At 40.5% G+C, this 17,904-nt stretch overlaps 2 protein-coding genes across 3 annotated transcripts in view; both read right to left on the bottom strand.

Annotated features, from left to right (window-relative positions):
• The window catches only part of cpne2 (copine II), a 38,538-nt gene extending 30,772 nt beyond the window's left edge, over window positions 1–7,766 (bottom strand). Inside the window, exons 1-2 of the mRNA XM_041037464.1 lie at window positions 7,545–7,766; window positions 4,820–5,020 (exon numbers count right to left, since the gene is read on the bottom strand). Coding sequence (XP_040893398.1) covers window positions 4,820–4,996 — 177 coding nt within the window. The 5' untranslated portion in view covers window positions 4,997–5,020; window positions 7,545–7,766. The remainder of the gene's footprint in view (window positions 1–4,819; window positions 5,021–7,544) is intronic.
• Window positions 7,767–9,232: 1,466 nt separating this feature from the next.
• The window catches only part of nlrc5 (NLR family, CARD domain containing 5), a 29,576-nt gene continuing 20,904 nt past the window's right edge, over window positions 9,233–17,904 (bottom strand). For both annotated transcript variants that reach the window (XM_041037462.1, XM_041037463.1), the window contains exons 34-55: window positions 17,638–17,727; window positions 17,287–17,352; window positions 16,843–16,926; window positions 16,472–16,555; window positions 16,058–16,144; window positions 15,878–15,937; window positions 15,727–15,771; window positions 15,535–15,618; window positions 15,332–15,415; window positions 15,161–15,244; window positions 14,593–14,667; window positions 14,317–14,400; window positions 13,988–14,071; window positions 13,239–13,322; window positions 13,036–13,119; window positions 12,315–12,398; window positions 11,969–12,052; window positions 11,785–11,868; window positions 11,610–11,687; window positions 11,222–11,305; window positions 10,886–10,969; window positions 9,233–10,694 (exon numbers count right to left, since the gene is read on the bottom strand). In XM_041037462.1, the coding sequence (XP_040893396.1) occupies window positions 10,613–10,694; window positions 10,886–10,969; window positions 11,222–11,305; window positions 11,610–11,687; window positions 11,785–11,868; window positions 11,969–12,052; window positions 12,315–12,398; window positions 13,036–13,119; window positions 13,239–13,322; window positions 13,988–14,071; window positions 14,317–14,400; window positions 14,593–14,667; window positions 15,161–15,244; window positions 15,332–15,415; window positions 15,535–15,618; window positions 15,727–15,771; window positions 15,878–15,937; window positions 16,058–16,144; window positions 16,472–16,555; window positions 16,843–16,926; window positions 17,287–17,352; window positions 17,638–17,727 (1,759 nt within the window). In that variant the 3' untranslated portion in view covers window positions 9,233–10,612. The remainder of the gene's footprint in view (window positions 10,695–10,885; window positions 10,970–11,221; window positions 11,306–11,609; window positions 11,688–11,784; window positions 11,869–11,968; window positions 12,053–12,314; window positions 12,399–13,035; window positions 13,120–13,238; window positions 13,323–13,987; window positions 14,072–14,316; window positions 14,401–14,592; window positions 14,668–15,160; window positions 15,245–15,331; window positions 15,416–15,534; window positions 15,619–15,726; window positions 15,772–15,877; window positions 15,938–16,057; window positions 16,145–16,471; window positions 16,556–16,842; window positions 16,927–17,286; window positions 17,353–17,637; window positions 17,728–17,904) is intronic.

Raw genomic sequence — 17,904 nt, 5'->3', positions numbered from 1 at the left:
CATATTTGAATGGCCATTGAACCGATACTCTAGAGATGGCGACCATGAAATGTCAGCACCCTGGGACTGAATTACATCTGCCCTGCTGCTGATTCACAGGCACTAAACAATGCAGTGCACAGTTTGTTGTGATTTTCCTTACACTGGTGATGTAGTGTTGCAGTGTTTGGACATAAGTGTTGGTAAATTTAACAGAGCTGAATTTGAACTAGTTCACACACAAAAAATCCACTAAATGTAAATACCGTCAGTATAAACGTATTTAGCCATGCTAGTTTGATGACTCTTTTGTGGCTGGAAATAAAAACTGGGTCTTATGACTCGGACTGAACCACCGAAACCCATCTGGAGACACACAATCACATATGGCCTGTGCCACAGTTTACAAGCATCAAGTAGTAAACAGTAGGGATGGGTCATGATTTTTGAATGGTCATTAAATTATAGAAAATCTAATAGTTTATCATTTACTATTGTCTTGTCTTAAAAACGAAGAATGGCTAAATAGTTCCCAGTGAATATCAAATAGTATTTTCGCTTGAAATGTCCATTAGTTAAATTTTATTAAATTAAGTATGATAATTTATAGAATGCATGAAATGGAAACACCTGAAAATTATTTATATTTATTCATAGGTTCAATTTCAGGTTCAGGTTACTTTATTTGTACCCATAGGCAGATTTGTTTTGAAAAACAAAAAAATCAGAAACCCTTTTCCTATTACACTCACCAACTGCAACAACAAAGTAGCTACTGTCTCAAAAATAACCTTGTAACTGAGTCACCACAGATAAAAGTAATGACATTCCCATCAGCCTCTGCTGATTATTAAATAGCTGACTATTAAATAATATGTATTGCTAATTAGCAAATATTAGCTTGTTCACAAACCTAATTAAGATGGTGCTGAGCACATTTTCACTGTTGTTGTGATGTCATTCCTTTATTAAAAATATCTTATATTTCTCTGACTGTAGATATTGTTTTCAGAAAAGAACAGAGAGAGAGAAAGAGAGAGAGAGGTTGCAAAGCTACTTCAGAGGGAAAAGGGTTTTAACTTCAGCCTGCTAATGGTGCACAGAGAACTTATCCATCTGTCTGATGCATGGGAAGAGAGCACACGAGAATGGCTGCACTTTGTGGCTTAAAAACTGATATTACTGAGGCATCGTGGAAGCCTGGCAGGCTGAAGTGCACGTCTCACATTTGTGTCACTGTGGATTTGAACCGGGCTCACCGGGCTATGGAAATGAGTCAGACCCCTGTGGTGCTTCAACCCCTTTCTGCCCCCCCTCTATTTTTATCTGTTCATGTTCACTATCAGATGAATGAGGCAAAAAAAAAGAAACCGACAAAACAGGCAAATACAGAAGGTTTAGTCGTACAAATGCTGCAATAACAACAATATGAACAGCTGGATGTAATAATCGCCTGCTAACAAGAACGCCTTCAAATTGTAGTCATGAACATGAAGCCTAAATATAATTTAAGCTTCAAAAACATCCCACTATTTGTCCATTTTTCTGCCTGGTTTGCTGGTCTGTGTCCTGCCATCTCCTTTACAAGTGCATAATTTTCCAGTGTTTATGATTTGTTTGGCATATGTTTGGCTGATGTTCAATGAAAAGTTGTTTGCCCGCTCATGGAGATGATAGTGTTTGAAATCAACCGCTCAAAACGATCTAAGGCCCGGGTCACACATGGAGGACACATTTAAAATGCGATCACTCAGACCACATCCGGAGGTAGTCTGGGTCTTAGAGCTGTCCACCTGTGATTGGCTCCCCCAGGATGCATAAGGGGTAAGTAAGGAGTTAGTGTTGCAGCTTACAGTCCAGGATCCTGGATCACCTGAGACGCATGTTAACGGTATGAACAGGACCTAAAAACCATTTAGAGTAAGCCAATTTGGAGTGTAATGGATGTGATGTTAACAGTCCTACAGCTTAATTTACACTGTTCGCCTGTGAATAAAAGGACCCTTGTGACTATCTATGGCAAATGTGTGCATGCCTCGGAGCTAGGATGTGCACTTAGGAATTTTAAAAAATATTAATGACCCATCTCAGTAAAATGAAGGACAGCTCATAGCCGAGAGGCTGAACCAACGAGACGAGCCCAAACGCTCAGAGACTCAGACATCAGAGAAGTTGCTGCTAAAAAGAAATCACTTGGACAAAACTGCAGCACCGAAACACACACATCATTACACACAGTCACACTAATTACTGGCCCCTTTGGAGCCAACAAGCTTGAAATATAAATTTGACATTTTATCACCTTTAGAAAGTTGATGTAGAAATATTTTGGAATCCTGTCTGTGTCCATCTGATGAATCACTCTGTTTACAGCTAACTTTGTCTGTTTGCTGTTTGGTGCTGAGCAGAGAGTGTACAGTGGATTCCTCTGAGCTTTTCCACAGAAAATAGCTGCCTGCTGCTGCTGAACACGCCACTGATGAGAGCAGTGAGAGTGACATGATATATATATGATTAAATCACTGAACTTAAATGTGTATAATAAAGCAGAAGTGCCACTGAAAACATGGTTCATGTGACGTCACAGCCACATAAGGCTGCACTTTACAGCAGAGCACTGCTAAATAAGTGATTTTTAAACCCCACTGATTTTAGCATCCCTACTGTATGTGGTAAAATATCACGCTGCATGTAAGCTCTCACTTGGAGTGTTACAGGCGTTTATCTGTGTCCATAACACGTGCTGAGATTAGCATTAGGGTTTGGAGTTTGGAGAGAAAAAAAAAAAATTCAAAGGATTTAGAAAATAGCCCAAGCAGTCTGCGAACTGGGTGCCACTTCATTAGCATAGCTGAGATCCATATTTCTATAGTCCTATCATGTTCTTTAAAGCCTCTCCAACACTTCAGTTGCTATCATTTTTTCCCATCATGGTTTCCATCATCTTCACTTCTTTTTCTATCTGTCGCTCATTCACATTCTCACCTCTCTGTGTTTCTCTTGTTCTTCTCCATTCGCTCTTTCCATTCCTCTTGCTAATTTTCCCCCTCACCCTCTCTTCTTTCCCTCCACCCTTGTTTCATCTCCCTCTCTCACACCTCCTCGCTCTCACACTCTTACCCTCTCTCCCTCTTTCCCCCTGATGGACCCAGCTGATTCTCACACCTCTATCTCACAAGACAGATGAAGATAGACAGGAAGTGAGACAGAGAGACACGGACAGGGGAAGACAGGCGACAGAAATGACAGAAAGACAATCGAAGAAAGAAGGAGAGAGAAAACAAAGCTAACAGGAGGGGATCGGAGAAAGTGAGAAAGCTGCGAGTGCGAGAGAAACAGCGAGCTGTGGATAACATCCAAGAAAAGGTTTGGGCCTCATTTCACCTCCTCCATCGTTCCCTCACTCCAGGAGCACTGAGCTTTTGTTTCCCTTCCCGTTGCCATGGCAACCGTTGGCAATTTCACATCAGAGCCACATGCCCTGCTGACCGACAGCTAGCTACAACCGGAGGCACTCGCCTACACACACACACACAGGCACACACGAACACACAAAAGCCAGCTTGCCCTGTTGACCAGCTGTTCGCTACAGAGAAGCCCAGAGGCAGCAACCTACACGCACCACAACTTCATCAGCGCGTTCCTCTTCAGCATCTTCGACTCAGAGCTCATGTTTTTCTCTTCCTACGCCATGAAAATACATCATCATATGTTGTTAATGGAGTTATAAAGCAAGAAGGTTCAAATTAGAAACAGAGCACAAAGTACAACGAGCCTGAACTCGACTGATCCACTGCCTGATGCAGGGACACTGAAAGGCTCGATGTATAAAATCTATTGTCAGGTATCATTCAAATGTAGTAAGTTCTGATTCTATTTCCTGTTCTTAACTAATGGTTGGTGGTTGGTGAACTGCCCTAGTTTGCATGTGAGGATGCCCTTGGTCATGTGGGGATTTAAAGTACGTACAGTGACATCCTTTGCAAAAGGAAGCAACAGGTGTAATGGTAAATGTGGTTTTACTTTAGTGAACAAAGTCATACACAGTACCTCAAAAATGCCATACAGTAATTTCAAGACATTGATCATTTTATTTTTAATTTTCAATTTTGTACTTTTAACTTTTTCTTATCCTTTTTTCAGAACGTCATGTGGTAAACACACTGTGATAATAGTAACTACAATTAATTTAAATAGCAGTTGAAACTTCTATCTATACATTTTGCTCAAACAAACATTATAAGTGATGAGACAAACCTTATATTATGAACTTCACAGCCCTGATAGAGCCTTTTAACGGTTCTACAGGTCTACAGTACCAACAATCACAAATCTTGCAACATCCCACTGGGCTCAGCACGCCAGGGCTCATGCCAGATGGTCAAGACATCATGAGTTTGGATCTGGCTCACAACATATACTGCCTGCAAAGTAACATAGTCAACAAACAAAATCCTCTTATCTTTTTCCTTTGCCGGAAGACCCAGCACGCTGAACGTAACCTTGAAAGCACTTCTAACACTTTATCTATCTTCCCCTCAGTCTTCACTTTATTTCTGCCTGCCTTTTATGCTCCTTCTCTCCACCTCCCTGGAGTTGAAACACAGCATGGAGAAGAACCAGAACTGGGTTTGACTCCCTGTTATCCGAATATCAATACATTATCTCTCTGTTTGGCCTTTTCTCCTCAGTCTGCCATTTTCATCCTACACTGATTTTTTCCCCATTTTCAACCCGTTTTATGAAAACATAACATGCCTCTTCTTTACTCCTGCCCATTCTCCTCCTCTACCTCACTCTCCATCTATCAGTTTTTCTTCTTCTATCCCTCCATCCTTACCTCCACCCAGTTCCCATCCACTTCATGGAAGAGAACGCAGAAGGGGTCTGACTTGGAGGCTACATCTCGGTCCAGCAGGCTGGATGCGGTGACGGACAGCTCCACCCGAGTGACGCAATGCTGAGGTACAACACTGCGCGTTTGACCCTCTGTGGCTGAGCCTAGAGTGTAGGCCATGGTCTGGGGTCACAACCAATCACCCTGGAAGAAAAACAAAACTGAGAAATAAGTTAAAATAACTCAGGTGATTAATTTTCATTCAATTAGCTGATCGATTAATCGACTGATTGTTGCAGATCTATTGGACAAATTAAAAATCTGATCTAATGATGGCTCGAGATTAAAAGTTATGGGTTCACAAACATTTTTGCAATTCATCATGAGAGCTAACATGGCTGTCTGTACCAAGCTTAAATAGTTGAGACATTTCTCTCAGAACCAGCCTCATAATGTTGCTAGAGGAAAAGTCAGGGGACCACCAGAGTCAGTAGGATATCATTTGGGAGCCATTAAAGTATCTTTAATGATGTGATATTGAATTTTTTTTGCCAGAAATTGCCATCGAAATGAACTGTGGCTTGTTGTTACACACACACACACTGAGGGCTGGTGTCCAGGATAACATGCAGTTACTCGTGGTGATTCTTACATAACTCTAGCACTTTACAGATGCAAATGTGTGTGTTATGTGTGTCTCGCACTGACAGAAGACAAAATCATAAATTACTGGAAACACCATCACGGTGAGAAAATAAGATGCTAACAACACACTGGGTGTCCGCATCTGTTGCTAGGGAGAGGGTGCATTTTTGTAGAGAAATCAGTGGTTTACTGAGGCAGACTGTCATTAAATAATGTTGCAAAAGAGATTTACCTCTGTAGAGTTTACATAACATTTCACTGTTCAAAAAAATAAGGGAAAAAACTGTACAAAAATAAAATCAATAGGTCACTATTAATTGACCTGTGGTTTTACAGCACTCAGCAGACTAATGACTCTGTTTGACAAGACGTAACCGCAGAGTAAAAATTAAACACACACGCAGAATGTGAGCCTTCAAGATGATCCTGGTGTAGGTCATGGCAGCCCTCTGGAAACCACAGTGATTTCGATTATAAAGCATAACACAGACCCAGCACACACACACACACACACACACACACAGTGCTCTGAGCCCAGATCAACTCCACTGCAGAACCTCGAAAATGGTGAAGGCTCAAGCAAAGAGTGGAAAACACAAAGAGATAAACACGCATCTAGAAATACTCTTCTGAGTGTAATAAAAACTGTGTCTGAACATGTTGTTAACATGTCCTTCCCAATAATAACTTGTGTCCTGTTTGAAATGATTTTTCTACAAGCACTAAGGACAAATAAACAGCACAGCACCTTGTGTCCATAAAGGTGGTTTTGTTCTGAGAGCCGCATGCTAAAACGATGCCGTCTGTTGCTAAGAAACTAATGTGTCATAACCAGCGTGCTCCTCCCGCTCTGCTCCTGTGATGTCACACTGGTAGTGGTGATGCACTGAAAATACCAGAGCCATATTTTCATTCATTTACTCAGCCATTCACAGGCGGAGGAAAGCTTGTTTTGACTGGCTGAAATACTTTCACTCATTCATTCATTTTCACTGACTCGTTCATTGTCTTTTTACTCCTGTGTTTACTGATTGCATTAACAATGCCAGGTCCTTCATGGAGCTGGTTTCAGTGGAGTCCTGCACAGAAAGTGAGATAAACCCAGCAGAGGTCTGAATGATGGTTTAACTGCTAACCGAGGATCCTAAAATTAAAAAGGCAGTGCAGATTAAAAAAAAAAAAAAATTGAAACACAAAATGTCTTTTAGCATCTAACATCAACGGACACTGTTCAACACATATCAGACATGATGTTACAAAGAAATGGGGGCAGATGTTAAAGCAGGACATTTGCCTGCAACTCTCAAGACCGACAATCACAAACAAGGGGGTGTTAATCAACTTTTGACAATGCAGGTAGGAAAAACCTAATTTGAATGTCTTCCAGTGGTAATTCAAAAGCTGCAGATGCCGTAAACCTGCTGCACCATATCCACTGGAAATTACTTATTACTTATACTTATACTTATACTTATACTTATTAAAAAACAACAGTTCAGTAGCTTTGCCCCAGTAGCTTTGTCACCTCTCTGCAGGAGGGCAGAGCAGGAAAACCTGACAGAGGGGGCAGGTTAAGTGTGACTGACTGACTGACGAGGGGAAAAAACAGCATGGAAGCTGCTTCATACGTGTTAGCAGCGGAGCGAACTGTGTACACAGTCATTAAGTCTAATTACATGTCCTGTCTGCCTCATTCGTGCCAAAGTAGCTAACAGGCGCGAAGCGCAGACCGTAAACAGCAATCATTTAGAGATTTGTCAACTTAAATTGAACATGAAACAGGTCAAGACGGTAAAACAGCAACTCTCTCTCTCACACACAAACACAAACACACACGACAATCACCCTGAGAGCAAGGTGTTCAAGCTGTGCCATCCTCCCCACATCCTTCCTCATGTAACCTCTCCAACCAGCGGACTGACACGTTTTAAGCTGTGGTGTCATTTTGACAACGGAGCGCGCCTCCGCAGTCTCTCAGTGTCCCTCCAACTCCAACAGCACACGGCAACCAGCTGTTAAATCTCTAAAAAAAAAATCAACATCAAAGACGAACCAAATTTGAAAACTGAGGTGTCTCACTCACCTCCGAAAAGGACGGTCCAACTTCTTCGTTCTTCTTCTTCGTTTCTTTTAATTACCGCTCACAGCAAGGAGTTAAATTATAAAAAGAAAAAGAAAAACAAGCCCCCAACGCCACTTTTTCTAAAAAAGACTGAAAGCTGAAGTTGCCGTTGCCATTTTTTATCCCGAGTATCCTGGAAGGCGCAACAGAGTGTGGCCGTAAATCATGCTCGTAGTCCGGACTAAGCGCTACCCAGCGCCACTGACTGACCGAGCTCAATCAAGCTAACGGGACTAGCTTCAGACCGGAAGTACGGCGACCTCACTTACAAAATAAAAGCGTCACTGACGAAGCAGAGGCGAAGTGCTTCCGTCCGAAATGTTTGACTTATTTATTTCTGTTTTGAGAAACGACAATGCATCGTTTTTGTAATGCTGGTAGACTTTATAATTATATATTTGTGTGACAGAAGTAGTTCATGGTGCCCTGTTGATTAGTATGTTCAAAATAGAAACAGCCCTTTGAATCTGTACTAATATGGTGTGTTAAGTTATATTGTGGAAAACGTATTGTTCTAATGGCGCCCTCTTGTGGTTAATACAGTGAAGACACTGACACTGAAGTGTCTTCAACAACAAGCAACTTAAGGACCCAAGTTGGGGATGTGTGTGTGTGTATTGTATTTGTACAATTATTAAACAGCTACTTTTATAAGCATTGTTAAACAGTAAATGAAACAATGACATGATATATATCAGAGCCAGCTACAACATTACTGTGCTGCTCATGTGTGAATGGATCACTAATGTTAATCCAATAATAGTAAACTTTGCTGATCAATATCAAATATTTTTACTCAAGTAAACATTTGGATGCAGATCTTTTATATGTAATGGGGTAATTTATCTTATGGTATATGTAATTTTATTTATCTATACTTAAACTTTTATCTTCATAATGCACAACAACCACTGGTTTTCCTTGTGGACAATGATGGACAATGATGGACAATGTGGACAATGGTTTTTCACTGCAGGCATTTTGACTTGTCATAGCAGGAAAAGCACAGGTGTTACTAATAACAGTCGTGATGGTTCTGTTCTATTCTAGTGTCCCAGTAAGACATGACAGTGTGACAGTGAGCCAGTATGCACAATGTCACAACACTGACACAGAAGCAGCTAAATAAAATGTAACCGTTATGAATTCTATTTTTTACACCTGGGATTTTTTTAATGCTGTGCCATGTCAACACGTCTGCAGTGAAAAGGGTCTAGGAATTTGGGTTTGGGTGTTTCAGTGTTTAAAACTGTTGTTAACATTATACTCTAAAATATAAATAGGGCCTAAGTTCGAATTCTGAAACACTTGGATTACTGTTGGTAGCATGTATTGTCCTGTTTATGTGCATCTGTGGATCCTCAACACAGGAATACAGCAGAAGCAGCTGCACCATATTTGCACTACCAGTTTTAACCACAAGAGAGCGCCAGGCGAACACAAATGAATGGGAGTCCTCTGAATTCCTCACAAACAGGCACAGCTGCCGTAACAGCTGCTGGACAGACAAAGAGTTTGTTAAAAGACAGTCCAAATATTCTTTCTGGAAATCTTGCTGCATTTTTACACAGTTAACACATTTAAGTGAAACGTGGACTGGCTTTTGTCCTTGACATGACAGAAAGAAAGAAAATGACAAAGAAATCAACTGAAAACTCAAGATGGTCTTTTTTAATTCTCAGTTAACATTTCAGTGCAAACCAGAAAAAAAAATGAGAGAATGTCAAGCATACAGGCAATTTCTTACATTAGAACTCAAATCTCTATGAAAAGCAAAACAAGTTTTAACAAATAAGGTGCGTCAGGACGTCTCGTCATCCAGTGTCTCTACAGAGACTATAATGAAACTGAATGACCTGGAATACACAGCAATGCACAGGAAAGGTATAAGGTATAAGGTGTTCTAGTTTCAGAACTGGGAGCATCATTATTACATTATCAGTGCACTAAGAAACTAAATAAGTATCAGTAGTGATACCTGTGATTGTTACCTAGTGTGTGGCACATGCTTTTAGACATGAAATATACACAGTCCAACGTCTACAATTTACTTCTGTAAAAGTTTGAACTCAGTTTAAATTAGAATTTGATAAATACCTTTCAATAAAAAGACAGTTCCTTTCCATAATATCAGCATAAATAAATACGCAAATTGGACAGAGACCACAACCTAAAATGATCATTTGTCAGATCTTTTACTGCGAGTTCATGTATTATTGTGTTTTCACCGATGTGGCCTCTAATTATTGTAAACACAGTAACAGTGCAAAGTGACTCAGTACATAAGAGTCTGCTTATATATACTAAGGAAAGCTCTCACAGGAAAGCTTATTAGAAATCAAGCAATCCTTTAAACCACGGCCTCTAGTTTCACAGCAGCGTGCGTTGCCAACATGTCCTGGACAAAAACACTCGCTGCATCATCCTCAAAATAAGAAAACATCTCTCATACAACCTCAAATTAGTATCTTGCTTCTTAAGTGGCCTATTTAACCAAACTAATTAAAAAGCAGCCAAGACATGCCTCAGCCTTATTTGCTGACTTTATGTTGATTCTTTTACCCATGCAGGATGCAATGGTGAGGTTTACACAGAAAGAAATACACACCAAGTGTGGGTGTGTTACGTTATCAATATAAACAGTGTCACCACCAGAGTGAAGGATCAGGGCCATGCTGTCAGCTGCTTAGGTCAATTTACTGCTGAGACCCTAGAGGCCATTAAGTGCATAGTCACACATTCAACAACAGAGACTTTTGTCTTAAGATTACAAAATCCAAAAGCCAACTCTTCCATATACTCACAACACTGCATATACCACATAGTGGTCTCTTCACCATTCACACCGTTAGAGACACCAGCTCCTGCCTCATTGGATGCACAGCTGATCAAAGGTTTTTAATCACAAAGTTTGGCGTTAAAAATTTCACTCCATTTGTGGCAAGAGGAATGTTGTGCTAAAGCAGCGATTCACCCCTGCAGATGCTGATGAAGTGGAATACTACCCCTGAGAACCAGTGCTACTATCTTTAGGTGGATGAGAAATTCAGCCTGCTGTCCCTCAGACTCAGCCTCTGGGCTTCACTGGAAGATACTTTGTTCCTCCACAGCCTGAAAAGCGCAGTGGTGGAAAATGTAATATTCACTTTGGAAGAATTAAAAAAAAAATCCAAATATAGCTGACCTGAAGTAAAATAACAGGCATATGGCGTGGTCAAACTATTCCATGTGATATCATCAGACAGTGTAGGTGATAAACAAAACCCACAGATATGAGAGAGACACTATGACAGAACATTTACCTGATGAGCTGAAGCGCAGGACATGACTGTAAGGCTCTAACCAGAGCCTCCACTCCTAAAACACTGACACTGTTGCACTCCAGACTAGGAGAAATAAGCACATACACACATATTGTGTTAGGTTAGGTGTGTGGGGCAAGGAGCTCAAGGGAGGATGTACTGTAAAAATCAACTCACTGTTAATTGCAATAAAAACCCCAAATACAAAGAACACTCACATGAACTTAAGCTCTAAAACAAAAACTCAGACAATAAAAACATGAAATATCGTTGCGTTAAAGTGAGAAAATCAAGTCTTAAACCTACAAATTTTTGTGTGTGTTTTAAAAAACTCACTCTATTCTGGTCAGCTGTGGACAGAGAGGCAAAACTCTGGCCAGCTCCAGCGCCACTTCATCACCACAATTATTCCATCCCAGACTGGAGAGAAAGAGAAAGAACATTTCTAAAGAAACACTTCCAGTTAACCTTTAGATCGGCTCTGAAAATTGTCACATTTAAATCAGAAGGAACTTTCTTGACTATGACTAACTACTTTTATGTGTGAATCTGCAGGCTAGACTAATTTTATTCAATAGGTGGGTTTCACATGACGTCACTACGCAGTGGCGCGAGGGCGCCAAATTCAGATGGAAGGCAGGAAGTGTTTCAGCCTTTAGCTGACTGACACACTGGGAATCACACTGAGTACTGTACAACCAAAGTATTGCATGATCATTCTTACCCTACATCCTGTATGAGAGGACAGTGGGCCAGACTTGCAGCTACAGCACACAGCTCTGAAGTCCCAACAGAGGTCAGTCTGAAAGACGATACAGGAGAAGCAAACAATCAGTGACTCTAGTCATCCATCATCGCTGTCAATCCCTGAAACAACGGTAGAAGCTAATGAGTCTTACTGAATCCTAGTGAGGTTCTTCATGCACATTATTGCTTTAGAGAGACTCACTGATCCTTCATATCCAACAGTGTTCTCTGAAATACTAGACGAGACACACACAGGCATAAAGAACACAAACCTTAGGACAACTCTGACCAATATAATAAATGTCAATAAGAAATTTCAATGTGTGAGTGACTTACTCTAGCACTGTGATGTGTGTCATTGCTGGTAGAACAAGGGCCATCCTGGCAGCAGTGAGATCACCAAGACGGTTCCCGCACAGACTGGAAGCAGCACAAATATATGTTGTCATTTTTTACTGATGATATATGTAAAAAAAGATTTTTTAATATGAATTGTTCTCTTTAAATAAAATTCAAATATAGCAAAAATGTTATATAGCTTCTTTAGCCCTGCATACAAGTGCTGCACATGTGAATGAACACATAGAAAAACACTGCACCTTATAAAGTGTTTCACTTACTTTCCAAAAGAGCATTTACAGGAATGAGCCACATAAATAATAATGTCACATTATGTCCTTACTATAGCTCCTCCAGATGACTACAGCTGATCAAGGCCGCCAGCAGCTTGTCTCCTGATGTGTCGCTGATCACGTTCTTTGAAAGACTAGGGGATGGACAGGCACAGACACATGACATTACGTATGAATTTAGTAGTTTGATGTTCTTTTCTTTTCACCACTGGGTGGAGCCAAACTCAACAATATTCAAATTCTACACAGGAACATTAATAGGAGCCATGAAGCAATTTGCAGCTGCAGTACAGATACTATATATATCAACAATGAAATGTGTAATGAATAAATGGTTACAGCATTTAACATTACTCACTGAGCCACAACACCGTTTGTGACTGTCAGTCTAACTCTTGGCTGCTGGCGAACGGGAACAGCTGGTCCCCATAAAGCAGGTGGTAATTGTCCAATAAAACAGCAAGTTTGTTTTGAGTGGCTTTCACTTATCACCAGTACGATCAAGCAGAGGGCAAGCCTATGATTTATAGGTACAAAATGCCAAAGCAGTGGAATGTTTCATCAATTAAAACTTGGAGAGCAGTAGGGTAATCGACTGCTTTTATTTATGAATACATTACTTTTAGGTTTTGGACCAGTATCATGTCTTGTCTCTCAAGTGTAAAAACGACTGTTCAGGATCTAAGAAACTGTTTCTACAACTGGACCGAGGCTCTGTTTGGCATCAGGAACAAAAATTATCGTGGAGAAACATAAGACCGTCCCGCCAACCTGATCTTCCTGAGCTCTGTCCAGATAGGAAGGAGTCTGGTCAGCTCCTCTACTCCACTATCAGCCATTTGCCAGCACTCCAACCTGAAACCACAAGAGATCCAAGATCGCTGATGACAAGTTTTGTTTCATGACAGATTTAAAAGAGGTTAATCACATTGGCTTATGTTCAGCAGACTATCTGCACGTGTGGAAAAACTCACTCTATCTCCTCCATTCGTGTCAGTCCTTCCATAGCAGCTAGGAGATCCAACACACTGCTGGCTTCTGTCACTATATTATTTAGCCTGGCGCACACGCACACACACACACACACACACACACGCACACACACATAATTCACATGAAAAGGGTCAAATCAACCTACCAAGCAACAGGGTGTTAAAAAAAATCAACATCTCATTTAACAAGGATTTATATCCATGCAAGCATGATGTGTATTTATGTGCTGTATGAACAACGCTGACATTTTGTTCTGACGCTGCAGATCATCAGCGAGCAAGGCTTTACAGCTTATCACTATGAGAGCTCGGGGAATGATACATTTCCCCTGGGGGGTGGGGGGGTAATCAGACCCTATTCCTTCACGATGCAGTTCATGTGGAGGTGATGACAAGCAGGTATGACGAGCTGCAGCAACGGAGGCTGCAATGTGAGCAGTGAAGCTGCGGCTTTGGCAGTGACACTGCCAACGAATGCATGACATTAAATAGATCAGATTTTTAGAGTGGCGCTAGATATGTGTGAATGAAACTGTCAGCTCGACTGCAGCAATGAAAGTAAAGACATCTGCTTGAAATAGATCAGCGGGCTTAAGCCACTACATGAAATAAATTAAATTACAACTGCGTGGTGATTAGCCACATTTTACTGTAATAAGTTATGCTCATTACTTTTATATGGTTTACTCTATCATCCTAATGAGAATGATGAATGAGACTGTGTTTCTTACTTGAGACTGCGTATAGAGTGGATATTCCTTAGTGCCTCTGCCAGAGACACTCTGCTGCTTTCACCCAGGTCCACACCGTCCAGACTTAAGGTACAAACACAAATACACACACCACAGAGACACAGAGAGAGAGAGAGAGGAAGAGAGGGACAGAGAGAGAGAGAGAGAGATAGAGAGAGAGAGAGAGAGAGAGAGAGAGAGAGAGAGAGAGAGACACACGCAAAGACACACACACACGCAGTTCATGACATTGAAGAAGCCACTCGTTCTGTATCCAGATATTTTTGTACATGATCATTCACATGCACATATGTGTGCATGTGTCTTACCAAAGGACTTCCAGATGAACGCACTGTCCCAGTGCTTTGACCAGCTGCAGCCCTCCAGCCACAGACCATACACAATGAGACAGACTGGAGAAGACAATTCAAATGATAACACTGCCATATGTTCATTTACTGTATGAGCATTGTTTTCATTTTGTACACGATGAGAACCTCATCTTATTTACACGGTGGCTGATTTGTACACAACTATATACATGAACTAACTCTAAAAATTTAAAATACTGTACACAACATATGTACTGAATGTTAAATTCTTACTTGAGCGACTGTAAACAGGGAAACATTCTGGTCATATTCTCAGCTGCGGTGTCACTAATCATGTGACCTGACAGACTGGGAGAAAGAGAAAGGAAAACAATGAGTGTGTTGCCCAGGAATACAGCCAACAAATATTTAACTCTTGTGACCAGGGGAGAGGTAGAAAGTACTTAATAATAGAATGGAGAACAATTTAAAAGTATTGTCTTTTTCTTTGAAATTAGAAATAATGATCCTTTAAGTTTATATTTAAAAAGAGAGGTAAAAGAAAGAACAGATTTTTTACTGTGCATTTGGATATGAGTGTTAATCATGGCTGCTGCATCTGTGTATGCCTGCCAGATGGTTTGAGAATCCACTACCTGGCAATAAAGTTTTCTGATTCTGATATAGTGAATGTTCTAAGGACCTCTGTACTACCCATGGTGCACACTGATGTACACTGACAATTAAAGTAAGACATAGTAAGAAAGGAGCAGTGCTCCTGAATTAGACTCTGAATGATGGCAATGAGAAGAAATGGAACAAAAATTCTCTACACAAATGTGTTTGTGTATGTGTTACTTACTTAAGGGACTGAACAGTTAAAGACTGCAGCAAGGCCTCTGAGAGCGTCTCCACCACAGTTTCACACATCTCTTTGGAAACAATGCTGTGACAGACAAGAGCAGATACTTGTCAAACTGAAACTTTAAAGCAGGCATTAGTAAAAGTGTTGAACGTGACAAAAAGCTCTAACCTGAGGGAGGTGAGTTTTGGCAGCGAGGGCAGAAGCGAACAGAGACACTCGGCTCCCTCTACACCCAGGGTATTGTGGGAAAAACTGTGAATAATGAGAGCAAAAATGATTTTTTATTGAGTTTTCTTCCATGATTTACAAAGCTATTTCCCTTGCATACAGCCATGAACATATTACATAAAAACAGAAAAGAGAGTACTAACTCCAGCTCTGTCAGTAAAGGACATCTCTGGATTATGCTCCTCATCAGTGAAAGGTGGTTCCCCTGTAGTTCACAGTTCAAAAGGCTGAAGCGTATGGGAGAGGGAGAGAGATTAACACCTGCTCCTTTTAGGACCTGCTGTTATTAGCTATGTAGACAAATGTTTGGATCACTTTGGATCAAAAAAATGTACCCTATTTTCTCTGTAGCCACTGACGGAGCTGGATCGGCGAAGTTACTGAAAGACAAAAAGTTTGACATCAGAAAGAGACAATTCAACCGCCAGCTGAGCTACACAGGAGCACAGATGTTGGTTTCATATTTTACAGCTTAAAATATATTACCTGTCTGAAGTCAGTCCAGTGGATTTCATCAGAGACAGGTGTAGTGTTGAGCGGTGCACCCTTCAAAATAAATGTTTGAAAGATTTATTAATGAATATTGAATACTGAATATTTGTAAAGAGCGTATAAAGGGTGTATTGGACTCGTGCATGTGTGTTTACTTGTATTTGCATGTCTTACCTGATAGTTTGAATGTTGCTGCTGAGCTCGAGACAGCAACGCACTAAACTAATAGCTTTTTCAGCTCTGATCCAAGACTCTTCAATACTGATGAGAAAAGACAGAGTGTGATACAGTTCAGTATTTTAACTATAGAATTCAGCAGAAACACAGAAGTATGTTCAGCCGTGACAGAAAATTAGATTATCAACAAAAGCAAAGCTAAAAAAAAAAAAAAAAAATTCTTCACCTATCACTGCTAAAACTCACCCTGTGTAATGTTTGGTTAGTGTTATCATTTCTACCAAGACTACCAGCTTCTGACTTCATATGTTATAGGATAACAAGCTTCAGCAAAATGGATACATTCCTAAATAAGCTGTGATCGAAGCTGGTCTTCCCAGCACAGGCTCCACCTGTCGTACTCCTCCTCACCTGACACTGCATCCCCTCTGACCGATGTGCAACGCTTTCACAAAGTCTTCAATCCACTCTGACTGCAATGAATTGTTCTTGAACCTGTGGACCAACCACAGAACAATCATTAACCACTAACTTTCAGATGACCATTAAGCATCAGGAGCAACCTGACACCCTTAGAATGATGAGCCAGGTCTTTCATCTTAGACATTTCTACAAGATCACAACTCAAATAAAATCTTCAACAATGAAAATCACCAAAGTTTTCGGATAATAAAATTTGCAGTATCTTATATAGAAATTACATCTAGATATTTTATTAAAAAAATATGATATGTCTGTTACAGAGAAGCTGTTAAATGGTGTAAATATAGAGATGTACTTACTCCAGTTTGGTCAGACTGGGACAGTTAAACACGATCTCTGCGATTCTGACCAGATGTTCACGTTCCAAACTACTCTCTCTGACACTGGTGGAGAGGCAGAAAAGATGGAAGAGAACAAACAAATAACTAAACACATGAGGATTGTTTGGTAAGCTCACACATTTCTTCAGCATATTGTATTCATGTTTTAAAACTTTGTACAAGTTTCTGTCCGTGCATCATGACAGGGACATCCCTGTGTTTAAAGTGGGTGAAAGTAGAGAATCTGAGTGGCCTTGAATTTCACAGACTTGAACATACACACCCACGCTGCTGGGTTTACGAAAATAGAGGCCATTGTGGTGAATTCTGTTTGATGGGGCACAAGGTCAGGGACAGCTCACTCATCAAAGGAGTACTACAATAATGAGACAATCATATGAAATTTAACTTCTGTTGCCTTACCTCAGAGTTTTTTCACAGCCTCCATATTGTCTGAACCAGATAAGACACCTCTTCTCTGCTCCCAGACTACCAGCAAACATCAGACAGTTGAGTTCATGGACAAACAAAATGGGAGAGAGATACTTTTCATTTAATTCATTCAATTCATTTAATTCACCATTCATTTAATTGATTTCTTTGCTAGAAAGAAAGAAGAGGAAGTCTTCACACACACACACACATACACACACACACACACACACACACACACACACACACACACACACACACACACACACACACACACACACACACACACACACACACACACACACACACACACACACACTCTTCTCTAGTGTACAGACTCACCTGACTTCTACACCAGAGACGTCATCACAGGTACACAGTGCGCTGGCCACGTCCAACAGCCCCTGCTGGGTCAGGCTATTGTTGCTCAGACTGCAGACAAAGACATGTTGAAGACCACAAAAGTATTTTTATATATGAATACTATATATTTTATATTTACTATTTTTATACTTTACTATCATCATGTGAGTAAGAAAAAAATACTGGATTCATTTATGTATTTTATTTTGAACATTTAACATGAAAAAAGACAGGAGCCCTTTTTTT

Source organism: Toxotes jaculatrix, chromosome 5, assembly GCF_017976425.1.
Source record: "Toxotes jaculatrix isolate fToxJac2 chromosome 5, fToxJac2.pri, whole genome shotgun sequence".
Lineage (NCBI taxonomy): Eukaryota > Metazoa > Chordata > Actinopteri > Toxotidae > Toxotes > Toxotes jaculatrix.
The sequence above is the reverse complement of the archived record's forward strand: the minus strand, read 5'-3'. Positions and strand labels throughout refer to the sequence as shown.